Source organism: Podarcis muralis, chromosome 3 (genome assembly GCF_964188315.1).
Source record: "Podarcis muralis chromosome 3, rPodMur119.hap1.1, whole genome shotgun sequence".
NCBI lineage: Eukaryota > Metazoa > Chordata > Lepidosauria > Squamata > Lacertidae > Podarcis > Podarcis muralis.
Window position 1 is genome coordinate 114545054 of NC_135657.1, and position 23588 is coordinate 114568641.

General features: G+C 47.0%; 1 protein-coding gene across 1 annotated transcript; it reads left to right on the forward strand.

The window, feature by feature from the left end:
- Positions 1 to 1143: 1143 nt before the first annotated feature.
- On the forward strand, positions 1144 to 20572 carry C1D (C1D nuclear receptor corepressor). Its single transcript, XM_028722047.2, has 6 exons — positions 1144 to 1303; positions 4069 to 4251; positions 10085 to 10259; positions 12855 to 12921; positions 13363 to 13418; positions 20271 to 20572. Exons 3-6 carry the CDS (start codon positions 10119 to 10121, stop codon positions 20445 to 20447), a joined length of 441 nt encoding a protein of 146 aa, XP_028577880.2. The 5' UTR covers positions 1144 to 1303; positions 4069 to 4251; positions 10085 to 10118; the 3' UTR covers positions 20448 to 20572.
- The last annotated feature ends 3016 nt before the right edge of the window (positions 20573 to 23588 follow it).

Below are 23588 nucleotides of genomic sequence, written 5' to 3' on the forward strand. Positions count from 1 at the left end.
CATGTCCAGGAGACTCTTTGTGGTACCTGCCAATTACCCTAATCTTAACCCGTACAGTGGTGCCTCGCAAGACGAAATTAATTCGTTCCGCAAGTCTCTTCGTCTTGCGAGTTTTTCGTCTTGCGATGCACGGTTTCCCATAGGAATGCATTGAAAATCAATTAATGCGTTCCTAGGGAAACCGCCTTCAGACCAGGTCCGGGGACAGACTGTCCCCCGACCTCTTCTGAAGGCTGGGGGGGGGGGGGCAAGGGCCTTTCTTCCCACCCCCAGCATTTTAAAAAACCCCGGGACAGCGGAGGACGTCTCCGCTGTCCGGGGCGATCTTAAAATGCTGGCGGGCGGCATTTTAAAATCGCCCGGGACAGCGGAGGACTTTCCCAACACCAGGGTCTTTCCCAAGGAGGCTTCTCTTCTCATTCAGGGCTGATTTCCTTAAGAATGGAGAGGTTTGATCTTCTTGCAGTCCATGGGACGCTCAAGAATCTCCTCCAGCACCATAATTCAAAAGCATCAATTCTTTGGGGATCAGCCTTCTTTATCGTCCAGCTCTGTTTAGGGAAGCTTTTAATGTTTGATGTATTTTAATATTGGCTTGGAAGCCGCCCAGAGTGGCTGGGGAAGCCCAGCCAGATGGGCGGGGTATAAATAATAGGTTGTTGTTGTTGTTGATGATATAATATAGGTGGTGGTTGTTGTTATTGTTGTTGCTATTATTATTATTATTGCATGTCCATCACTGCTATTTTTCTAGAAAAAAAGAGGTTCCAGAGCTCACCAAGAACGCCTCCCTCCTCCTTTTTAGAATGGCAAAGGCGCCCTCCTGAGAGGGGCCGGAACTGAGCTGCGGGGAGTTCCGCCGGACAAAAATCGGAAATAAATCCGCGGGCCCCGCCAGCAACGTCCCAGACTCGGGCGCCGTAAGCTAGCAGTGCGCTCTGCAGCCGCCCCCTGGGTCCCCAAGCAGCCCCTCAGGAAGGCCCTCTTTCCAAGCTGCCTTGGCCACGGCTTGCCTTCCCTTCGTCTCGGGGACGGCTGTGCGTAAAGCGCAGCCTTTCCCCCCGCGCGCAGCCCGGCCGGAGACCCTTCGGGACCCCCTTGGCTCGGAGGGGTCGAGCTGCGCAGGCCCGGCCTCCGCGTCTCCGAGCGAAGGCGCGCGGTCGGCGGCCAGGCTCCGCGCGGCTCCGCCTCGCCCAAGCCCGGCCGGCCGAGCAGGCGGGCGGGCGGGACTCCGGGGGCGCCTCCCCGGCTTCTGCGTCAGAGCGCTGCGCGCAAGCGGAGGCCCGCCGTCTCCACGCCGCAGGTAGGAAGAAGCGCCGCTGGGCGAGGAGCGGGGCCCCCGGCTCGCGAGGAAGCAGGCAGGCGGGCGCTGGCCTTCCGTTTAGCCCGGTGGCGGTGGAGGGACTGCATTCTCCGCAGGACCCGCAGCGCCAAAGCGGGTGGCCTCGGGGGTCCCTCGGCCCAGAGCTGGTTGCGCCTTTCCGGGGAGGGGGGAGATCTGCTGGATCCGGCCGCGAGGGATCCCCTGACCCAGGGGATCGCCCAGGGGCCTCTTCTGGAAAGTGCCCCCAACACCCCCCCAAAAAAAGGAAAGAAAGGAAAAGCTCTCCGCAGTTCTCATTTACTTATTCCTAGATCCCTAGATCCCAGGGCGGATCACAGCATTAAAATCACAAAATCCATACTAAAAACAAGAACAGGAGCAAAACAAATCAGTAGCCCCCTCCTCCCCACCCCCTTCCACAAACACGTTTGTGTTAAAAATGTGTTTCTGGGAGGGGTGGATCCACACTAAGCATTTGTTAAAACATGTGCAGCACATGTTTAATGCACATGACTTCCCCCTGCTGCCAAAGAATCCTGGGAATTGTAGTTTCCATCCCAGAGAGGCTACGGTTCCCAGAATTCTTTTCTGGGGGGAGAGGGAGGAGCCATGCGCTTCAGATTGCGGGGTGTGTGTGTGTTTGAATGTGCTGTAAATGCATGGTGTGCATGCGGACCTGGGCAACTCATTTGGCTATTGTAGTTAACGAAGCACTTTTTCCTTTGAGTTGCATCTGCTGGGTTTGCAGGAGCAGAAAGAGTTTGTTCTTGTGTAAGGCAGGCTGCCAGGTTTTTGTCAAGAAGCACCAACCTTTGCTGCTGCTGCTGCCTCCATTTCCACCCAGGGGTGGGGGGTGGAGTCAGTGAAAATAGCGTGCCACCTTTTTGTACAACACTTCGTGTTTGGGGCCGGATTAGTTGAAGGACACTGGCTGTGGGCACATTTCGGCCTACTTTGACTCCAGTCTGCTCCCACTACATGTGTTTGAAGCAGTACAGTGGTACCTCAGGTTACATACGCTTCAGGTTACAGACTCCGCTAACCCAGAAATAGTGCTTCAGGTTAAGAACTTTGCTTCAGGAAGAGAACAGAAATCGTGCTCCGGCGGCGCGGCAGCAGCAGGAGGCCCCATTAGCTAAAGTGGTGCTTCAGGTTAAGAACAGTTTCAGGTTAAGAACGGACCTCTGGAACGAATTAAGTACTTAACCTGAGGACCACTGTATTAGAAACTGAGATATGAAAGCTAGGAGCTGAATGACTTCTTAAAACCTAGGTTATGGGTGCAAGAATGGAATGCCTAGGTGCGCTTTTTAATAACAGGAATACAAACTGAAAATGAATGAACTAAAGCTAAAATATTAAGTTAATTTTTCACATGGTCTAGTCCAGGGGTCTGCAACCTTTAAGACAAAAAGAGCCACTTGGACCTGTTTCCGAAGAAAAAAATGCTGGGAGCCGCAAAACCGGGAAGGTGACGTCGGGATGGTGCGTGACTAACGCATGCACCGCCCCCATGCGACGTCACAGCCAGTACAGCGCCCGCCACAGTGGGGAGTGTCGGGGCGCACAATGCGCCTCCTCCCCTCACTAGTATCTGCCCCGGAGCCGCGGCAAAGGTGTAAAATAGCCACATGCGGCTCCGGAGCCGCGGGTTGCAGACCCCTGGTCTAGTCCTTCCCCTAGGGTTAAACCACAGAGCCTAGGACTTGCTGATCAGAGGGTCAGTGGTTCGAATCCCCGCACCGGGGTGAGCTCCCAACTGCTCCTGCCAACCTAGCAGTTCGAAAGCACGTCAAAGTGCAAGTAGATAAATAGGTACAGCTCTGGCGGGAAAGTAAACGGCGTTTCCATGCGCTGCTCTGGTTCGCCAGAAGCGGCTTCGTCACGCTGGCCACATGACCCAGAAGCTGTACGCCGGCTCCCTCGGCCAATAAAGCGAGATGAGCGCCGCAACCCCAGAGTCGGTCACGACTGGACCTAACGGTCAGGGGTCCCTTTACCTGTTAGTCCTTCCCCTGCCCACCCCCCTAATATTCTTAAGAGGGTCTCTTCTCAAGTCTTCAGAGAGCAGCTACAAGTGGGGAGGCAGAAAAAAGTCCTTTCCCTCCACTCTGCAGTTTTAATCTGAAATCTTAGGCACAGTACTGCGCCCTGAGCTCAAAAATTCCCTGTTGCACAATGCGCCTAGAACAATGGGAGTTTTGAACACTGGTTTGTAGCTGAGTGCACGTGGCATTAGCCACAGTACCTTGTAGCTTCTTGACAAAGGCTCAGACAGCCCTTGCACTGGCACAGATGGCAGCTTAAGTGAATTGGAGTTTGGTAACGGGCCTGGGATGAATCTATAGCCCTGCCACCTGTGTGGTGTGAACATCGACCAAGAAAGCAGCTTGCAGCTCAGCCTGGGGTGGGGATGTGATCGAACTATGTTTCAGGCCTCTAATGTGTACAGAGCCTGTAGAGTTCACCATCCTTTGCGATAAGCATCAGAGAGGCCTCCTTGTTAGCCTGCCTTTATGATAAGTTAGACTGGCAGCCACTAAGGAAGGCCTGTGTTATAAAAGGACCCTATTCTATGGGAGGCTCAGTGAATGGCCTCTTCAGCATTGAAAGCGGCTTTTAACTGATGGGATTTTATTGGCCATGGCAGTTCTGTTGCTTGAATTACACCGTGAAATATCGGTGCTTGCTTATAATGTCTTATATAAGTTTTAAATATATTTTATGTTTTTGATGTTTGCCAGCTTGAGAAAGACTACCCAGAAAGGGGTGAGGAGGTATCGACAAATAAAACACCTGCCTAAACTGAGTTCTGCAAAAAACAGCAAATGAGTGGATGAAGGCTTTTCAATTTCATCACTCAAGGGAAACCGTCCTCCAACAGCTATAGGTGAAAGTGCATCTGATTCCGGATTATTTTAAGCAAGGTACTGTTTTCTGCACACTTAACCCTACTTCTTAAATCATCCGTGCTCTGTCCACATACTGTTTTTGGGAGTTCTCAAACTCTTTTCTGAATGCTTGCACCCTTTGCATTGTGCTGAGGTGCAAGCGTTTCGGCAGCTGTGACTGCAACGTGTGGACTGTGCGCAACAGACGAGAGAGAGGATTCATTGAAACAGGGCGGTCTTTATTCCAGATTACTTAATCCAGAATGCTTTGGGTACTGCCGCTCCGCTGCTGGCACGTACTCCTGAGAAGGTTTGCCACAAGAGAATTGTAACCCAGCCCAGCTGATAAAGGTTCCTTCCTCCTGATTTACATGGTAAAGGAGACCAGGAAGAGGTCCAGAAATGGCCTCCGCTATCGGATCTTTATGCTTCTGCATACTAGTTGCTGGAAGAAGGGAGGGTGCTTTAGAGCTCAGGTCTTGCTTGCAGGGATCCCACAGGCCTCAGTTTGACCACTGTGAGAGCAGAGGCTAGATGGGCCATTGGCTTAGTCCAGTAGGCTCTCCTTATGTTCTTTGTTGTTGTTTAGTCACTTAGTTGTGTCCGACTCTTTGTGACCCCATGGACCAGAGCACGCCAGGGACTCCTGTCTTCCACTGCCTCCCGCAGTTTGGTCAAACTCATGTTTGTAGCTTCGAGAACAGTGTCCCACCATCTCGTCCTCTGTCGTCCCCTTCTCCTTGTGCCCTCCATCTTTCCCAACATCAGGGTCTTTTCCAGGGAGTCTTCTCTTCTCATGAGGTGGCCAAAGTATTGGAGCCTTAGCTTCAGGATCTGTCCTTCCAGTGAGCACTCAGGGCTGATTTCCTTCAGAATGGATAGGTTTGCTCTTCTTGCAGTCCATGGGACTCTCAAGTGTCTCCTCCAGCACCATAATTCAAAAGCATCAATTCTTCGGCAGTCAGCCTTCTTGATGGTCCAGCTCTCACTTCCATACATCACTACTGGGAAAACCATAGCTTTAACTATATGGACCTTTGTTGGCAAGGTGATGTCTCTCCTTATGTTCTTAAGGTAAAGGTAAAGGTACCCCTGCCCGTACGGGCCAGTCTTGACAGACTCTAGGGTTGTGCGCCCATCTCACTCAAGAGGCTGGGGGCCAGCGCTGTCCACAGACACTTCCGGGTCTCGTGGCCAGCGTGACGAATCTGCTCTGGCAAGCCAGCGCAGCACACGGAAACGCCGTTTACCTTCCCGCTAGTAAGTGGTCCCTATTTATCTACTTGCACTTTGACGTGCTTTCGAACTGCTAGGTTGGCAGGCGCTGGGACCGAGCAACGGGAGCTCACCCCGTCGTGGGGATTCGAACCGCCGACCATGCGATCGGCAAGTCCTAGTCGCTGAGGTTTTACCCACAGGGCCACCCGCGTCCCCTTAGGTTCTTAAGCGGATTCAAATCAGATATGGTGCTTTATGTATGTTAAACCCCCAGTACAATGGCTATTGTAAGGGAAAGAAGCGGGGAGAAAGCTGAATGCCTGCCTGTAATGATATTCAGGGTTAGCAGTTTCTGAGGGGAAGCATGTTTGGAGGACGACTTTCTTTACTGGGTAAAAGCCTACGGATAAAATTTGAAGTGGTGGTACTACATAGACTTCTAAATACCTGCAGGCACAAGCTGTTATTTTAAAAAACAAGCAAGTAGAAAGCGAGCTCTTTCAAATTTTGGATATATATGTTAAAAATGAGGTACAGGTTTGATGTCCTGGAATTATTAGCCCGCTATAGAATGCTTTCATGGTCATTTTGTCCTTACATCTATTCATATCTCTGTAATAGTTTAAGGCTACAGCTTTGTAAATAGTAATCAAACTCTTCCCACCAACTCTCTACAACACCACACTTGGAATATCGCCACAATAAAGTTCACGGTATTTTTTCAAAACCATAAATATATTTCCAAGTGTCCAGAAATGGTACTTTATCTTCTAGTGTGGCATGAGGTGAAGGAAAAAAACAAGGAGGGGTGTATTTATTTCTGAAGCCTCTCTCCCTCCTTGCCCCAAAATGTGGGACAGCACTCCTGTGTGTAACCTTTTCTCCAATCGGAATGGAAGAGTCTAGGTTAGAGGTTCCCAGAGTTCACAAGCTTCATCCCGGTGACCCACAGCAAAAATACAATTAAAAATCAGGTGGCGCTGTGGGTAAAACCTCAGCGCCTAGGACTTGCCGATCATATGGTCGGCGGTTCGAATCCCCGCGGCGGGGTGCGCTCCCGTCGCTCGGTCCCAGCGCCTGCCAACCTAGCAGTTCGAAAGCACCCTCGGGTGCAAGTAGATAAATAGGGACTGTTTACTAGCGGGAAGGTAAACGGCGTTTCCGTGTGCTGCGCTGGCTCGCCAGATGCAGCTTTGTCACGCTGGCCACGTGACCCGGAAGTGTCTGCGGACAGCGCTAGCTCCCGGCCTCTAGAGTGAGATGAGCGCACAACCCTAGAGTCTGTCAAGACTGGCCCGTACGGGCAGGGGTACCTTTACCTTTACCATTTAGCACAGCAAAGTGCAATAGCTACAACAGCTGAAGACCTTTACCAATTTCAAAGTGGATTGGAGGGGAGAGATTTGCTGGCCATGAGATTTGCTATTCCTGTCGGTTGCCTGTAAGCAGTACTTCTGGGCAGAAATATAAGGGTCGCCCTTTTAAAATCATTCCTGCAGCATCATTCAGTCGTGCCTGCATTTTGCAGGAACTGGCCAATATATACATTTGATTCAAGTAGTGTGCTTACCCACAGAATAGCTTCCCTTTTATACATTCCTTGCTTAGTGGCTCTGCAGAATGTTCTATTCCGCCCCCACTTTTTAAAAACCTTTCTGGCCTTCTCTCAGAACTGGGATTATTTGGAAGGAAATTTTTGTTGCTGTTATGTAGAACCGTCGTTCGGTTTTGGCACAAGGCATGGGGCGGAAAGGCAGGCCAGAAACTGATCGAGTTTCTGCTTGTTGTATGTAGGAAGTACCTTTTTTGTATAGTTTGAAGTAATTGTTTTGCAGATTAAGTAAGGGAAATAAACAAGGAGTCCAGGATTGCCTGTAGATATATGGAATCATCCACATTTCTTTATTTCCCCCTTAGCAACTTCTGTTCCATAGCAGTTTGTGTTGATTTTGGCAACCAGCTGTTTTGTTGAAGCAGGCAATGGTCTTACTTATTGAAGATTAAAGCTTGAACACAACTGCTTAAAACTAGGGGTGTTGCCTGGAATCTTAGTCATTACTATGAGTTGCAACCGATTTCTGAACTAAGTGATTAAAACACAAGTTTTAAGCCGCCATCTTAAAAAGGGATCTGATTTCCCTCTCTCTCTCTCTTTCTCTCTCACACAAAAGCTGTGCCACGGACCTGTGGTCAATTTGGGGACACCTCTTTAAATGATCCAAACTTTTTAAGTTAAGTGGACCAATCAGTTGTCCAAACAACTTTTAAACTCTGCCACAGCAGCAGCACATTCTCTGTGGTCATGGTTGTCAAAGTGTGAGGGCATACTCTGGCCTCTGCTAGCTCAGTTTTGTGTGTGTCTTTTTTGAGGTAATAAAAAGTAGTACAGTGGTACCTCGCAAGACGAATGCCTCGCAAGACGGAAAACTCACAAGACGAAAGGGTTTTCCGTTTTTCAAGGTGCTTCGCCAAACGAATTTCCCTATGGGCTTGCTTTGCAAGAAGAAAGCCCATAGGGAAATCTCCGGGGACCTCTTTTAAAATGCTGGCGGTCGGGAGCAAAGACTTTCACCCACCGCTGGCCTTCAGAAGAGGTCCTGGACCTCGTCTGAAGGCCGGCGGGGGGCAAAAGTCTTTGCTCCCGACCGCCTGCCTTCCCGGGATAGCGGAGAAGTGCAGCGCATTTCTCCGCTATCACGACGGCTTTTGAAGGCAGGCGGGAGGGGGGGGGGAGACTTCTCCGCTGTCCCGGGCGATCTTAAAATGCTGGCGGTCGGCAGCGAAGCCCTCCTGTCCCCGGAGCTTGCGGGGCGGGAGGTGGGGAGAAGGGCTTTTCTTCCCACTGCCAGCCTTCAGAACAGCCTTCTGAAGGCTGGTGGTGGGAAGAAAAGCCCTCCCCCCGCCCCCAGCCTTCAGAAGAGGTCGGGGGACAGACTGTCCCCGGACCTGGTCTGAAGGCGGTTTCCATAGGATTGATTTTCAATGCATTCCTATGGGAAACCGTGCTTCGCAAGACAAAAAACCCGCAAGAAGAAAAAACTCGCGGAACGAATTAATTTCGTCTTGCGAGGTACCACTGTATTCTCCCCACCCTCCGAATCAGTGGAGGTGCACAATTTCTCAATGAGAGCTAATGGGCCACTCATTTGTTTTATGAATGTGCTTTCTGGCTGAGTCCATGTGATGGAAATGAAGAAAGTTGTCCACCTTGCAGAAATCCATGTTCCTGGCCCACGCCCCTTCTCTTTTGAAAAAAAAAAGCGCTATTCAGATGATGTCTTTTCAATGTGGTTCCTGAACTCCATTGTCTGGTTCCCACATTGTTATCAGTAGAATATCAAATTATATATTACGCCGGGTATTTTCATGCCAACATCAGCATTCTGGTTCCAGTGGTGAGCAGCGAGCAGCATGAGAAGTAGTCTTAACCCACATCTAAATCTTTAAAATGGGCGGGGAATCTATGGCTCTCCAGATGTTCATCATCTCCATCTCTTATCATCCCAGACGATGGGCCATGCTGGTTGGGGTTGGTAGGAACTGGAACCCAACAACACCTGGAGGGCCATCTGCTTTAAATAATACCAGTATGATCTAGGTCATGGGTAGGCAAACTAAGTCCCGGGGGGCCAGATCTGGCCCAATCGCCTTCTTAGTCCGGCCCCCGGACGGTACGGGAATCAGTTTTTACATGAGTAGAATGTATCCTTTTATTTAAAATGCATCTCTGAGTTATACACCTGCGTGATGTTTTTACATGAGTAGAATGTGTGCTTTTATTTAAATGCATCTCTGGGTTATTTGTGGGGCATAGGAATTCGTTCATTTTATATTTTTTTTCAAAATATAGTCCGGCCCCCCACAAGGTCTGAGGGACAGTGGACCGGCCCCCTGCTGAAAAAGTTTGCTGACCCATCTAGGTGCTGCACATTTATTAATTTTACTACATTTATATCTTTCCTTTCTTCTGTCATGGAACCCAAGTTGATGGTGGCTTTCTGTCAGGAGCTCATCCTACTCTCGAGTAGGACCCTGGCAGAGACACATGCGCAACTGGCATTTTCCCTCCCTCCTGGTTGATCGTTCAGGAGCTTCAAAAGCTTTCTTCTGCTCGAACATCACAGCGACCGATGCCAACAGACATCGGCACACTTAGGGATCCGCAGAGTTTGGGCAGCTTGCGTAACAGGCCTCAGCAACTCAGCATTTTGGCTGATCTACTTTATTTACATATAAACACACATGGAGCACTGCAACATGGCTCCCCTTCTCTCTAGCATCAGACAGCAAAGAGGAAAGGACAAAGGACAATAGTCCAACTTCACGGAACACAGTAACACAAACATCCTGTCTCTGTCACTTCCCACTCTGTGGAGTCAAAACATACACTGTCATGTGAAAGACAACAATCCCATGACTGCAATCATGGAGCAGGAATTCTAACACTTTCATGAGGTGCATGAAAGTGGTACCTATGCTGTCATGATAATATTTGAAAACCTGTTCAAAATGAAAAAAGTTGCCAACCTTGGAGACTTCCCTTGGTTATCCAGGACTGTCAACCCATAGGTTGACGTAAGTGATTTCTTTTAAGAGCTCGCGGACCATTTCATGAGCCTAATGTTTCTGTGTTTATCTACCCGTACTATAGGTAAACCTGTCCTGGTTCTTGTGTGTAGAGCATAATGTCGGAGAGTGATCTTGCTGGAGAAGAGTACCCAGCAGAGATCCATGATTACCTTTCGGCCTTTGATAAGTCTCTTGGTTTTGTGGATGAAATGTTGAAGACTATGATGTCTGTGTCGAGAAGTGAGCTTCTCCAGAAGGTAAGATGCAGGTGTTTGTCTTTTAACTAATCGGTGCTGGTGGAAGGGAGGGTCCCCAGCGGTCTTTCATATTAGGGTGGCTTGTACTTCACCCAGAAACCAAAGTACGTTCTCTGTTTGCCTTATTTCTGGAAGTGGAGTTTAGAATAAACTCGCCCTAGAATGTAAAATCTAGGTGTTAAACTGCTACCGTACCCATTCCAGCTGTAGGAAGAACAGCTCTAAAAGAATATATGAAGTATCTTTTCTTTCTCACTTTCAACACCCAGAAACAGCACAAGGCACTGCCTGAGGCCTTGGTACATGTATCGATGTACCTTAACATTTAAAATCCAATTTGTAATTTCTTTGGGGCAAAATAAAAACTCGTCCATCAGGGAATTTCACCCCCGAAGCTTTCCAAACATGAATAAATTATAAACACAACGGTCCTGACAACTCAGCTCTTTGACAGCATCCATGTTCAATCTTGTAAGCTGCACACTCACGTAACCTGAGTTTCCTGGAAATCCTGTAGGAACGAAATGATAGATTGGGTTTGACAGCCAAAAAAAACAACGTTTCTACCTTTTGGTGTACAGCTGCAATATCCCTGCATGCATTGTACACTTAAGCACAGGTGGCAGCGATCCATAGTCCCCAGTGCCGTAGGACTCCTTCCTTGCTTGTAAAGAGAAGCAACTCTGCAAGCACCTGGGGCTTTCGTAGTTGGCTGTGAGGAAGGTCCAGAGGTTACCTCGTTTGGTCACTGCCAGGAATGACAAGTACCGTATTTTTCGCTCCATAGGGCACACTGGACTATAGGGCGCACCTAGTTTTTAGGGGGGGAAATAAAGAAAAAACATTATTCCCCCCCCAAGCCCCAAAGAGCAAAGAAGCCAAGACAGCGAGCGGGATCCATCCCACTGGCTGTCTTGGCTTCCTCTTTAGCCGCGCGCAACCTCTCCAGCTGGGAGAGATTGCGCGTGGCTTCGTTTTTAGCCGATGGGCGGGGCTGGGGCAGGGGAAGCCCGAGCTTCCCCCGGCCCCAGCCCCCAGAACAGGCTCCTATCCGCAAGCCTTTGGAGCCCAGCGGGAACTCCCGCCGCACTCAGAAGGCTTGTGGATAGCTGCCTGAAGCCCGGGGAGCGCAGCGGCAGTTGGCGCTGCACTCCCCAGGCTTCAGGCTTCTATCCGCAAGCATTCGGAGTGCTCCAAAGGCTTGCGGATAGCTGCCTGAAGCCTGGAGAGCGAGAGGGGTCGGTGTGCACCATAGGACGCTCCATAGGACGCACACACTATTCCCCTTCATTTTTGGAGGGGAAAAAGTGCGTCCTATAGAGCGAAAAAGACAGTAGATAATACATGGGAGCAGTGGTGTAGCAGTGGTGTAGCATAATGGCTCATAGAGCTTCCTTTGGTGGTGGTGATGGTGGAGGAGACTGCTACTTCTGAAGCCCAGACAGCTTGCTGGGGGCTGGGGTGGTGTTACTATTTCCTAAGACAGTCATGAAAAAAAAAATATATATATTTCCTTCCCATTGACCGCAGCAGATTGAGGAGGATAAAATAGGCCCGCTCCCAGGCTGGCACAGTTTTGGGGTCAGTTTGGGGAGTATTGGGGGAACAAGGACGCTTAGGACCCTGGAATGCCTTGTGTTGTCCTTTGACATGGATGGTTTCACCTCCTGTGGAACAGTGATGCTTCTCTTTTGTGGGCTTCTCTTTTTCACCCACGGAAAGATCTGAAATATCCACTCCTATTTTCCTGGGAGTATACGCAAGCTCCCCAAATTGCAAACTGTCAAGTCCTGTTAGAATTGGATCAGTTGGCTTTTGGGAAGCTGCCCCTCCACCTGCAATTCAAGGACAATAATACTATCCTACCTTACAGAGGTATTGTAAATATTCCTGCAAATTATGTGAAGCACGTACAAAAATGTGAATCCTTTTAAATGTTCAGAACGGATACATGGATGCTGAGTTGTGTTATTAGCTTATTTCAGCATACAGTGGACGCTCAGGTTGCGAACATAATCCGTGCGGGAGACACGTCCGCAACCCGCAGTGCCGTGTCTGCGCACGGGTTGCGATTTGGCGCTTCTGCACATGTGCAAAGCGCGATTTTGCGCTTCTGCGCATGTGCAACCGCCGAAACCCAGAAGTAACCCATTCCAGTGCTTCCGGGTTCAGTGTGGTGTGCAACCCGAAAACGCGCAACCTGAAGCGTCTGTAACCTGAGGCATGACTGTACTTTGTGGATTTCCTGACATTTCGTTGGGTTGGGTAGGTAATAGGTAAAACTTTAATGGGACAGTTTTATTAGGTATCTGAAAGTCAAGCCCCCAAATGCAGATCATGCCTACATAAATATTACTTTCTATTCGTTAGAAATTTGTTTACTTGAAATTATTGGGTAGGATTCCCCCAACAATTTGATTTTTTTTTTTAATGAACTTTGAATTCTGCGAAGTACTGTTAGATTCCTGATTGGGGGGAGTGTGGCATTGACGCTATACTGTGATAGTAATTGGTTCCTGTAGCTGGAAGCCTTTTTTGATGTCTCCGTTAGATAATGAAATGCACACGATGACGTTTGTATCTTTTGTGTTTTAGCTGGATCCTCTTGAACAAGCAAAATTAGATTTGGTCTCTGCTTACACATTGAATTCGATGTTTTGGGGTGAGTGCGGAGTATGAAATTTATGGTGGTAATTTAGGCACTTTAGCATGTAACGGCATATTTAAATATGCAACTCGGCAGCTAAGTATCCATCCTATTTCTAATGATGATTTTACAGCCGCTATACTTTTATAAGTGACACTTAAAGAAAAGCTTAATTATTTAAGCCTTCGCCATTTTTGTAATAGCTGATCAATTCCCTTTTCTTGTTCTTTGGTTCCTCTAGCAACCTTTCCGATTCTCCGCGGAGCCTTTGATGCCATTTCACCCAGCTGTTAGGCGTTTTATATTATGACGAATACCACTGAGTTCAGTTTAGCAAAGCAGCTTTACAGTCTTGCAATTGATGTGTGCTTTTGCAATTTAGATGTGTAGTAAGGATTCTATTGCTAAAGTCTCTCACAACAATAATAATATTGATTAATAAAATTCATTTTACAGTATATCTTGCCACACAAGGAATTAATCCAAAGGAGCACCCAGTGAAACAGGAGCTGGTAAGATTCTTATTTAAAATGCAGTGCAAAATCAGATTCTTATTTAAAATACAGTGCAAAATTCCTGGGATAAATGCTTGCACAATGTTCAATCCTCTCTCTCTCTCTCTCTCTCTCTCTCTCTCTGTGTGTGTGTGTGTGTGTGTGTGTGTGTGTTCATGGATGGATCCTCAATTATAACCTTATTTTATATTAAAAACAAACAAAATTCCTTCCAGTAGCACCTTAAAGACCAACTAAGTTAGTTCTTGGTATGAGCTTTCGTGTGCATGCACACTTCTTCAGATACACTGAAACAGAAGTTGCCAGATCCTTCTATATAGTGAGAAGGTGGGGAGGGGTATTACTCAGAAGGGTGGTGGGAATGGGTGATTGGCAGATAGCTGTGATGAGCCTGTTGACGACTCTTAACGACTGCAACAGGTCTTACAGGAAAAAGCAAGGGGTGAGAAGGTGAAAAATGGCTTTGTCATGTATAATGAGATAAGAATCCAATGTCTTTGTTCAGACCAGGTGTCTCCATGGTTTTAAGTTTGGTAATGAGTTGCAACTCAGCAGCTTCTCTTTCCAGTCTATTTCTGAAATTCCTTTGTAGTAAAACAGCTACTTTGAGATCTTGTATAGAATGTCCTGGGAGATTGAAGTGTTTCTCCTACTGGTTTCTCTGTCTTGTGATTCTTGATGTCAGATTTATGTCCGTTTATTCTTTGGCGTAAGGTTTGGCCTGTTTGTCCAATATAGAGAGCTGAAGGGCACTGTTGGCATTTGATGGCATACACAATGTTAGACGATGAGCAATTAAATAGTCCCGAGATGGTATGTGTGATGTTGTTGGGGCCAGTAATGGTGTTGTCCGGGTGTATGTGGCAGCAAAGTTGGCATCTGGGTTTATTTTTATTCCAAGCATGTCAGGGTGATGTTCCTGGTTCCTTCTCTACCCCAGTTTAACCTCACAACAACCCTGTGAGGTTGATTAAGGCTGAGAGTCACTGACTGGCCCAAGGTCACCTAGACCAGGCACCCCCAGCCTTTGGCCCTCCAGATGTTTTGGACTGCAATTCCCATCATCCCTCCACTGGTCTTGTTAACTAGGGATCATGGGAGTTGTAGGCCAAAACATCAGGAGGGCCAAAGATTGGGGATGCCCGACCTAGACCTTCATGGCTGTTTGCACCTTGATCTCCCAAGTCCTCTTCCAATGCTAACCCAGCCTTCCTCAACCTTGGATCTCCAGGTGTTCTTGAACAACAACTCCCCTGATCACTGGCCATGCTGGCTAGGAATGATGGGAGTTGTAGTCCAGACATCTAGGGACCAAGGTTGAGAGAGCCTATGTTCCCCCCCTTTAAAAAATACTTTATTTTTCAATTTTCAAAATAACTGCATTTTTTCTTTTGTATGTACATATCCAATCCAAATTTGCATTAAATGACTCCCCCATCCACCCCTCTGGTTTCCATTTCCCCCCTTTAATTCTCCTTGCATATAATTATATCTCTCCAATTAATTATAACTTCTTTTTTCCTCCTAATTCTATTATTAGTTCACAAATTTTTCATCAAACCTGCCAATGTTTTAACATTTTTACAGTATACTTTAAAGTAATCTGTAAAATCTTCCCATTCTTGATTGAGTTTTTCCTCATCTTGGTGTCTGATCTTCACGGTAGGTTTAGCCATTTCGGCATAGTCTATCATCTTAGTCATCCATTCTTGGGACACTCTCTTCTTTCCAGTTCTGGGCAAGTAACATTCTAGCTGCTGTAGTCACATACATAAACAGTCTCTTTTGTTTCTTTGCACTTCTTCACTTATTAAAGGTAAAGGTACCCCTGCCTGTACGGGCCAGTCTTGACAGACTCTAGGGTTGTGCGCCCATCTCACTCAAGAGGCCGGGGGCCAGCGCTGTCCGGAGACACTTCCGGGTCACGTGGCCAGCATGACATCGCTGCTCTGGCGAGCCAGAGCCGCACACGGAAACGCCGTTTACCTTCCCGCTAGTAAGCGGTCCCTATTTATCTACTTGCACCCGGGGGTGCTTTCGAATTGCTAGGTTGGCAGGCGCTGGGACCGAACAACGGGAGCGCACCCCGCCGCGGGGATTCGAACCGCCGACCTTTCGATCGGCAAGCCCTAGGCGCTGAGGCTTTTACCCACAGCGCCACCCGCGTCCCCCTTCACTTATTACTCCTAGTAAAAAAACCTGTTTTTTAACAAGCGTATTCTTAAACATTTTTGAAATTTCATTGTATACTATTTCCCAGAAGCCCTTTACTTGCAGATGATGAATGAACTTTATTACGGTCACAGACCAGGATAAAAACAACAACAACATATAAACAAAATAGCAGTTAGGATTTATTTTTTTAACCGGTAATTGTTAGAGCAAATAAGGACAAAGAAACAAGCATAGGATAAAACATCTGAATAAAATACAAGATTAAACACGGATAATGGATGGATAAAAACTGATAATTAAAACAGATAAGAACTAAAAACAAATAAAAACACACAGTTAAAACAACTGTAAGAGGTTGCAGAGTAGAAGCCTCTGAAATGGAGGACACGCACAACATTAGAAACTGATGTGCAGATATGCTTAGAACAGACAATTAAAACAATGTACAACAATAAATTTAGAAACAATGTACAACAATGAACTATCCCAGGGAGTTGACTCAGAGTCACCCATAGAACCGAGTTTGGGGATTTTCATGCCAGACTATTTTGAGTTGGGCGATGGTCTGCGCCTACAGATTTGTACACAGAATCTGGTCATCTTCCTTTACTTTTTTTACACGTCCACCACATATGAAAAACTGTACCTTCTTTCTCCTTGCATTTCCAGCATAAATTAGAAGAATTTTTATACATCTTAGCGAGCCTTACTGGAGTCAAATACCACCGGTACATCTGAGAGAGCCTATGCTAACCACTTTTCCACACTTGCTTCAAATGCAAAGCTTTTGCCTCCATGCGTTGGCGTACTGCCTCCAGTGAAAATTTGCTGAAGCAAAGCCACCATTGAGTACGACCAATTGTTCATATGATTTGCTCACCTTCCTAGGCTAGGAAGGAATTCCCAGGAGGCGAGCCTTTCTTTGAAACAGTCTTGTCTGTCTCTGCAAGCAGAAGTTTCAGTCTCAGTGAAATTCCAAAAGGGCTACGAGTTAAAAGTCAGACAATCCTTTCTGATTCCTCTCCCTACTGAGAGTCGAATTTTGTGCCAGCCACCTTTTCACTTGCGGAATGGAAAAAATGTTGCACATCTAATAATTATTTATAACTTCCAGTACAGTGTGTTTTCCTATAAATACTTGGACTTGTGTTAATCTCTGAGGCTACCTTTCCTTACTCCTGTATGACTTTAAAAGTATCATGTGGTTGATTTACTAGCAAAAACGGGAAAAGATTCTCCCTCCCCTTTTCCAATCCCTCCATTAATTCATTTTCTCAGCAGTAAAGAATCCAGTTCGGCAACAAAGCTAAAAGCTTTTTTGGCACCAGTTGTATGTATACTGTCCAGTAATTCTACATTAGTGACATATTTACTGCCTACAATAAATCTTTTCGGTTTGTCTTTATATTCCATTTAGATGCATGAGTACAGTATATCAGGCTGGATACCTTGGAAATTCTGCTGATTTCAAGAATCAAATCAAATGATTTAGCTTGAAGAATAGAAAACCTGCAGATCAGATCTATCAGAATAGTTGTGACATATACATTGTATTATTCTGTATACACACACACATCGTTGCTAAAACAATGAACAGCGCGTAACCATAAAAACAGATGGTTGGCAGAACTAATTGCAGAATAAAAGTTACTCTTGCGTAGAGAACTATAGCTTCATGCCCATACATAACGTGTGGCTAGATTTGCGGCGCATTCTTTTAGAAAGAAGATTTGCATTTGTTCCAAGATCTTATCTGAACCAAATTGCCATTCAATTTTTCTTACCCCTTCCCAAAAGCTATGTCAGTATAGCCCACACAAAATATATTTAGTGTTGAAAATCTCAAGCGATGTGTGAATTGTTCGTTTTGCTGAAAGCTTGAACTCCCTGAGAGGAAAGGGATTATTTTCCAATTCTTCTAGTTCCTTGTAAACATTGTATAATGAAGTGGGGGTGGGGGGAAGGAGAGAGAGGTGGATGGTATTTCCTTCTGAAGGATGACTTGCATATGGATGCTCAATCAGTAGTCAAGCCAGTGTGGTGTAGTGGTTAAGAGCGGTAGACTCGTAATCTGGTGAACCGGGTTCGATTCCCCGCTCCTCCACATGCAGCTGCTGGGTGACCTTGGGCCAGTCACACTTCTCTCTGATGTCTCTCAGCCCCACTCACCTCACAGAGTGTTTGTTGTGAGGGAGGAAGGGAAAGGAGAATGTTAGCCGCTTTGAGACTCCTTAGGGTAGTGATAAAGCGGGATATCAAATCCAAACTCTTCTTCTTCCTCTTCTAGTCACTGCTCTCTTGCCGTGTGTCTAGTACTTAGGACCAAAGGGAACATACATGATCGGTTCAGTGGAACTTTTCAATCAGGTTGTGAGAATCCATTACGTGTGTCATTGAATGTAAATCTCTTCATCAGCTCCTTTTACCTACTGTAATGGTTCTAGGGGTTGCTTGTGCGTAAGTTGCCGCCACTCCTGGCTAGGTTACCTGGTTGAACCCTTTCTGTCTGGACAGCCTCAAGTTTCGTGGCTGTCTCAGTCGCTGGCAGAATCTGTCAGTGGGCGTTTCTTGAACCTTTTCCAGCATAAAAGCTGTTTGACGCCAAGTCTCCTCCTACTCTCCCTGCGCGGATGTCTCCTGCGCAGGGAGGGTGTGGGCAGCGGAGTACCCGTACTCTCTCCGCTGGTCTCCGGTGAGGAGTCCTGGAGCCTCCCCTCTGATTCCCCCATATGCCCCCCTTCTCCACTGGTGTTACGCTGATTTTCTTCCCCCGTAGATGGGCTGCCTCTCTCCCTACTAGGACCCTCTCCAGCATCCCTCTGGAGCCTTCCCTCCGCCTCTAGATCCGATGGCAGTTCCCTGACACCTACGTTGACATATAGGCTTGCCATTTATTCTTATGGCTTGTTGGAGCGCTCCTGAGGCCATCACACAACATGTTACGATGGTCTTGAGAAAACAAGGTCACTATCTAATCAAACGTTTCTTGTAATGGGATTAAAGGGAACTCCGTATAGTCGTAATTTTGGAAATCTTAATCAAAAGGTCGGTGCCAGCCCAGGACATTATGCTGCCTGAAGCAGAGACAAAATGGCAGCCACACCATCAGAACCCCTACCAGGGCCAGCATTTTCTGGATCATTGGCACCAGTTCCTGCCTTTTCTATGGTGACACCATGAGGTGAAGAGGCCACATAATTTATATTATACACCCCATCTACGTAGAATCCTTTTCTTCCTTGAACCTGGGTAGCTCAGAGCATGGTGCTGATAATGGAAAGGTTGCAGGTTCGATCCCCATATGGGACAGCTGCATATTCCTTCCTGCATTGCAGGGGGTTGGACTAGATGATCCTCAGGGTCCCTTCCAACTTCACAATTCTATGATTTCGAACCACTGCTATCTGAAATGACATTTTATCTAAATGAAACAACTGTGCTGAGTGGATGCTTTGGAATTTACACAACTACCCTTCCAGGTGATTCAGAAGAATCTGATAGTGTGTTCTACTAAGAGTTGTGCAAGTAGAACTGCAGGTTTAAATAGGCTGGATAATCTGCAAGCAAGTTAAAGGTGCTTATGGGGCGTGGGTTTTTTGGGAGAGGCTATTTCAGTTCCGTAATGGGGAATGAAAAGAAGATAATAGGTCCCCCTTTCCCTCTAAGAGTTATGTTTAAAAACAGTGTTCAGGGCTTTGTAGGTCAGTAGCATAGTATAAAGTCAGATAGCCAGTGCAATTCTTCTAGAAGTGGTGTCATGTGCTTATGGTACATCCCTCTACTCAGCTACCCAGTCAGACCACACCGACCCACAGCACGCAGTTGGCTCAAGACCCTTGCCCATGGCGACTGATGGTCATGGTCAGCCAGACAATTTCAGGCCTCCAGAGCTTCAATGGATCCCATCAAAAAGGACTAGGTGGTTCCTTCTGGACCTGTTACAACCACGGTGTCCCAACTTGTCATGGTGGCAAAGTATTTTATCCACTAGGTCCCTAGAGACATGTCCCAGCAGGCTTTCGAGGGCTCCAGTACTTTGTTCACTTCGATATAAATAAACTTTGCACCACTTGGAATAGCTCTGCTGGCTGGCTTTTTGAGATGCAATTGAGGCAACCCACAATCCTGTCTTGCCTTCCCCACTACTGTAAATAATGGACAATTATGCATTCTTAATGCACATCAGTGCCAAACTTATCGCTCTGCTTTCCTTTGGACCACATCAGTGAGGCTGAGGGGTGCATGTCTTGTTGTCAGGGCAATTGGTCCAGGTTTATGCGCTCCCTTGCTTAGCCGTTGCTCCATGGCCCTTTTCAGTGCAGGGCTGCCTTAGCTGTGGCCCCCCAGATATTGCTGAATTACAAGCCCCATCATCCTTGATCATTGGTCCTGCTGGTTGGGGCTGATGGGAGCTGGAGTCCTTGAGGAGTCTGGAAGGAGCAGCTTCTCCATCCCTGAGCTAAGCTAGCAACACTAACAAAAGGATCTCAGACATGAATTTTGCATTTAGCCCTTGAGAATTAGATTTTCGTCTTGGAGGAGTTAGTTTTCGGCGAAGTTGAATTCTGGAATGGGCAAGGAAATAATAGTGTGGGGTGGGTCTTTTGTTTACCATTTTACTTAACAACCCCTACACCTTTTTGATAGGAAGTGTGATCTTTCCATGTCTTCCAGGAGAGAATAAGAACCTACATGAACAGAGTCAAAGAGATAACGGACAAGAAAAAAGCTGCCAGGCTTGATAAAGGAGCTGCTTCGAGATTTCTGCGGAGTGCCCTCTATGAACCCAAACCTCAGAACAAGTCTGCAAAGAGAACTCCCGTTCCAGCCAAAAAGAAGAAAACACACTAGGATTTCCCTGTTTTCATTGGTATAGGCGGAATGAATATTTTAATTGAATGTGTCATGTTTCATATGCAGTAAAAATACGTTTTGGTGAAATAAATTTATAACAAAAAACCATTTGAGATTTGTAACCCTGCCTCAGATCCTGTTGTTTATTTTGACTTTTGATAGAGAAGCTGAAATTAACTAATTAGGTTCTTCCAACCCACCTACTTTTTACAAAGTAGAACTTATAGCTGATTTGTCTTTTGATCTGGGAAACAGGACAAGGTATCCATATGCTAGGCAGCTTAAGAGCAACTACTGCAGAACAGATAGTTTGCAGATTGCACCGTCCGTGTTCAAATGTATCTGCTTGTCTGCATCTGACACTTGTGTGCAGTTCTTTCATGCTAAACCAGCTTAGCTGCTGCCGCCGCCACGGTTTATCAAGTATCCTCTTGAATAAATCTGCTGTTAATAAGAATTATTTCCTTCCGTTCTAGTTCTGCTGGTGCTCTAGTTCAGGAATGACGGAGCCTCCAGCAGTGGCTGCACTTCTGTACAGTGGTACCTCGCAAGACGAATGCCTCGCAAGACGGGAAACTCGCAAGACGAAAGGGTTTTCCGTTTTTCGAGATGCTTCGCAAGACGATTTTCCCTATGGGCTTGCTTCGCAAGACGGAAACGTCTTGCAAGTTTGTTTCCTTTTTCTTAACACCGTTAATACAGTTGCGACTTGACTTCGAGGAGCAACTCATAGCACGCGGTGTGGTAGCCTTTTTTGAGGTTTTTGAAGACTTTGGTGATTTTTGAAGCTTTTCCAAAACTTTCCCGAAACCGTGCTTCACAAGACGAAAAAATCGCAAGACGAAAAAACTCGCGGAACGAATTAATTTCGTCTTGCGAGGCACCACTGTACAGCTCTCACCAGCATCTCTGCCCAATGGCCGTACTGGCTTTAGTGTATGGAAGTTGGTAGACCAACATGATCTGAAGGGACGCAGGTTCTTCATCCCTGCTCTAGCTCAACTGGTTAATGTTTTAGTTGGTGTTCTTGCTGGCGTGCCTCCCCCACCCACCCTTCAGTTCCATTCATGTTGCTGTTGGCATCTATCTTTCTCAAGAGACAATGGAGTGCTCTTCTGGAGTCGCAATCAGACCGCTGGAGAATCACAGCGCCTGCTGTGGCTGCAGAGACTATAACTCCTTACTGCTGCCTTCCATGTTGTTTTATGATGCATTAGCAACACTGAAATGACCTCTCCTGGGCACAGACCTGAGCAAAGTGTATATGGAGGTCCAGGGCTGCCCAGAAGACAAGACCTCCCTGCTCAGAATGATGTGGTCCAAAGGAAAACAGAGGAATACGGTTGGTACCAGCTTGGCTGCAGGAGTTGCCAGAAGGAGGCGTATAAGACACTATCCAACCATCTTGGGGACTTCACTCCACATTTGTTAACTCCTAAGCCTTTTCATCTCCCAAAGATGTCCTACAAGGCATCCATTAATATATGTGTCAGCTAAACCACCCACAATCAGAACAAACCAGGTTATCCTTGACAGTTCCTTAGAATGTGAACTTCACCTGCTAATTCCATAGTCTGAATGCATTTTAGGATGTGAAAGGGGAAAGGGAGACTTCTTGGTGGGCGCCACTTGTGAATTTCTCTTCATGTCAGTTAAGCTCCCCATAACTACTTTCAGTATCTACAGGCAGCAATGTATATTTTGTATTACAAAAATCAGCATTATAAATCGCAGTAACCTAAGGTCAAATTTATGGGACGCGGGTGGCGCTGTGGGTTAAACCACAGAGCCTAGGACATGCCGATCAGAAGGTCGGTGGTTCGAATCCCTGCAACGGGGTGAGCTCCCGTTGCTCAGTCCCAGCTCCTGCCAACCTAGCAGTTCGAAAGCACGTCAGAGTGCAAGTAGATAAATAGGTACCACTCCGGTGGGAAGGTAAACGGCGTTTCCGTGCGCTGCTCTGGTTTGCCAGAAGCAGCTTAGTCATGCTGGCCACATGACCCGGAAGCTGTACGCCGGCTCCCTTGGCCAATAAAGCGAGATGAGCGCCGCAACCCCAGAGTCGGCCATGACTGGACCTAATGGTCAGGGGTACCTTTACCTTTAAGGTCAAATTTACAATGTAAAATAAGCAAATATGCATACATATCCTTACTGCAAACAGTGGAAATGACTAGCACTATGGAAACCCTGGTTAATAGAAGCCGTGATCAGAGACTCTTGGGGTTGGACTAGATGTCCCTTGGAATCCCTTCTACCCCCTACAGTTCTGTGATTCTGTGCTCCATCCTCTCTCCTACTCATGAAATTTCACCAGGCTGGGTTTGAAAATTTTCAAGTAGTCATAGGGGTTAGAAACTTTCAAACAAACAAATGAGCCCCCTCAAGCATTTGCCCTGTTGGTTGCGGACTGACTCTGCGGAGAAGTCTGTTAGTCAAAAAGGGAAAAGCCCATTTGTACTAACTTGCATCCTATACCCAGTGAAAGTGGAACCACCAAGGGCCCAGCACAGTGCTTTCCAAACACTTCATGTTGGTGACACTTTTTAGACATGCATGAATTTGTGGTGCTGTGGGTTAAACCACAGAGCCTAGGACTTGCTGATCAGAAGGTCGGCGGTTCGAATTCCCGCAACAGGGTGAGCTCCCGTTGCTCTTTCCCTGCTCCTGCCAATCTAGCAGTTTGAAAGCACGTCAAAGTGCAAGTAGATAAATAGATACCGCTCTGGTGGGAAGGTAAACGGCGTTTCCGTGCGCTGCTCTGGTTCGCCAGCAGCGGCTTAGTCATGCTGGCCACATGATCTGGAAGCTGTACGCTGGCTCCCTTGGCCAATAAAGCAAGATGAGTGCTGCAACCCCAGAGTCGGTCACTACTGTACCTAATGGTCAGCGGTCCCTTTACCTTTAAATTTGGTTTTACTAGCAAACTGGAGGTTAAACGAAACCCTTTCCAGCCCTGGGAGGCGCACGGGGAGTGTACATTCAACACACCTACACACTGCAGCCAACACACTTAACATGTCACGACACACAGTTTAGAAAGCTCTGGCCTAGCAGATTTGAATTAAGGTGTCTGTTTGCTATTGCAGTGAACATTCAGTTCACACTCAATTTACTCTGGGACTCTTGTTTTAAGCA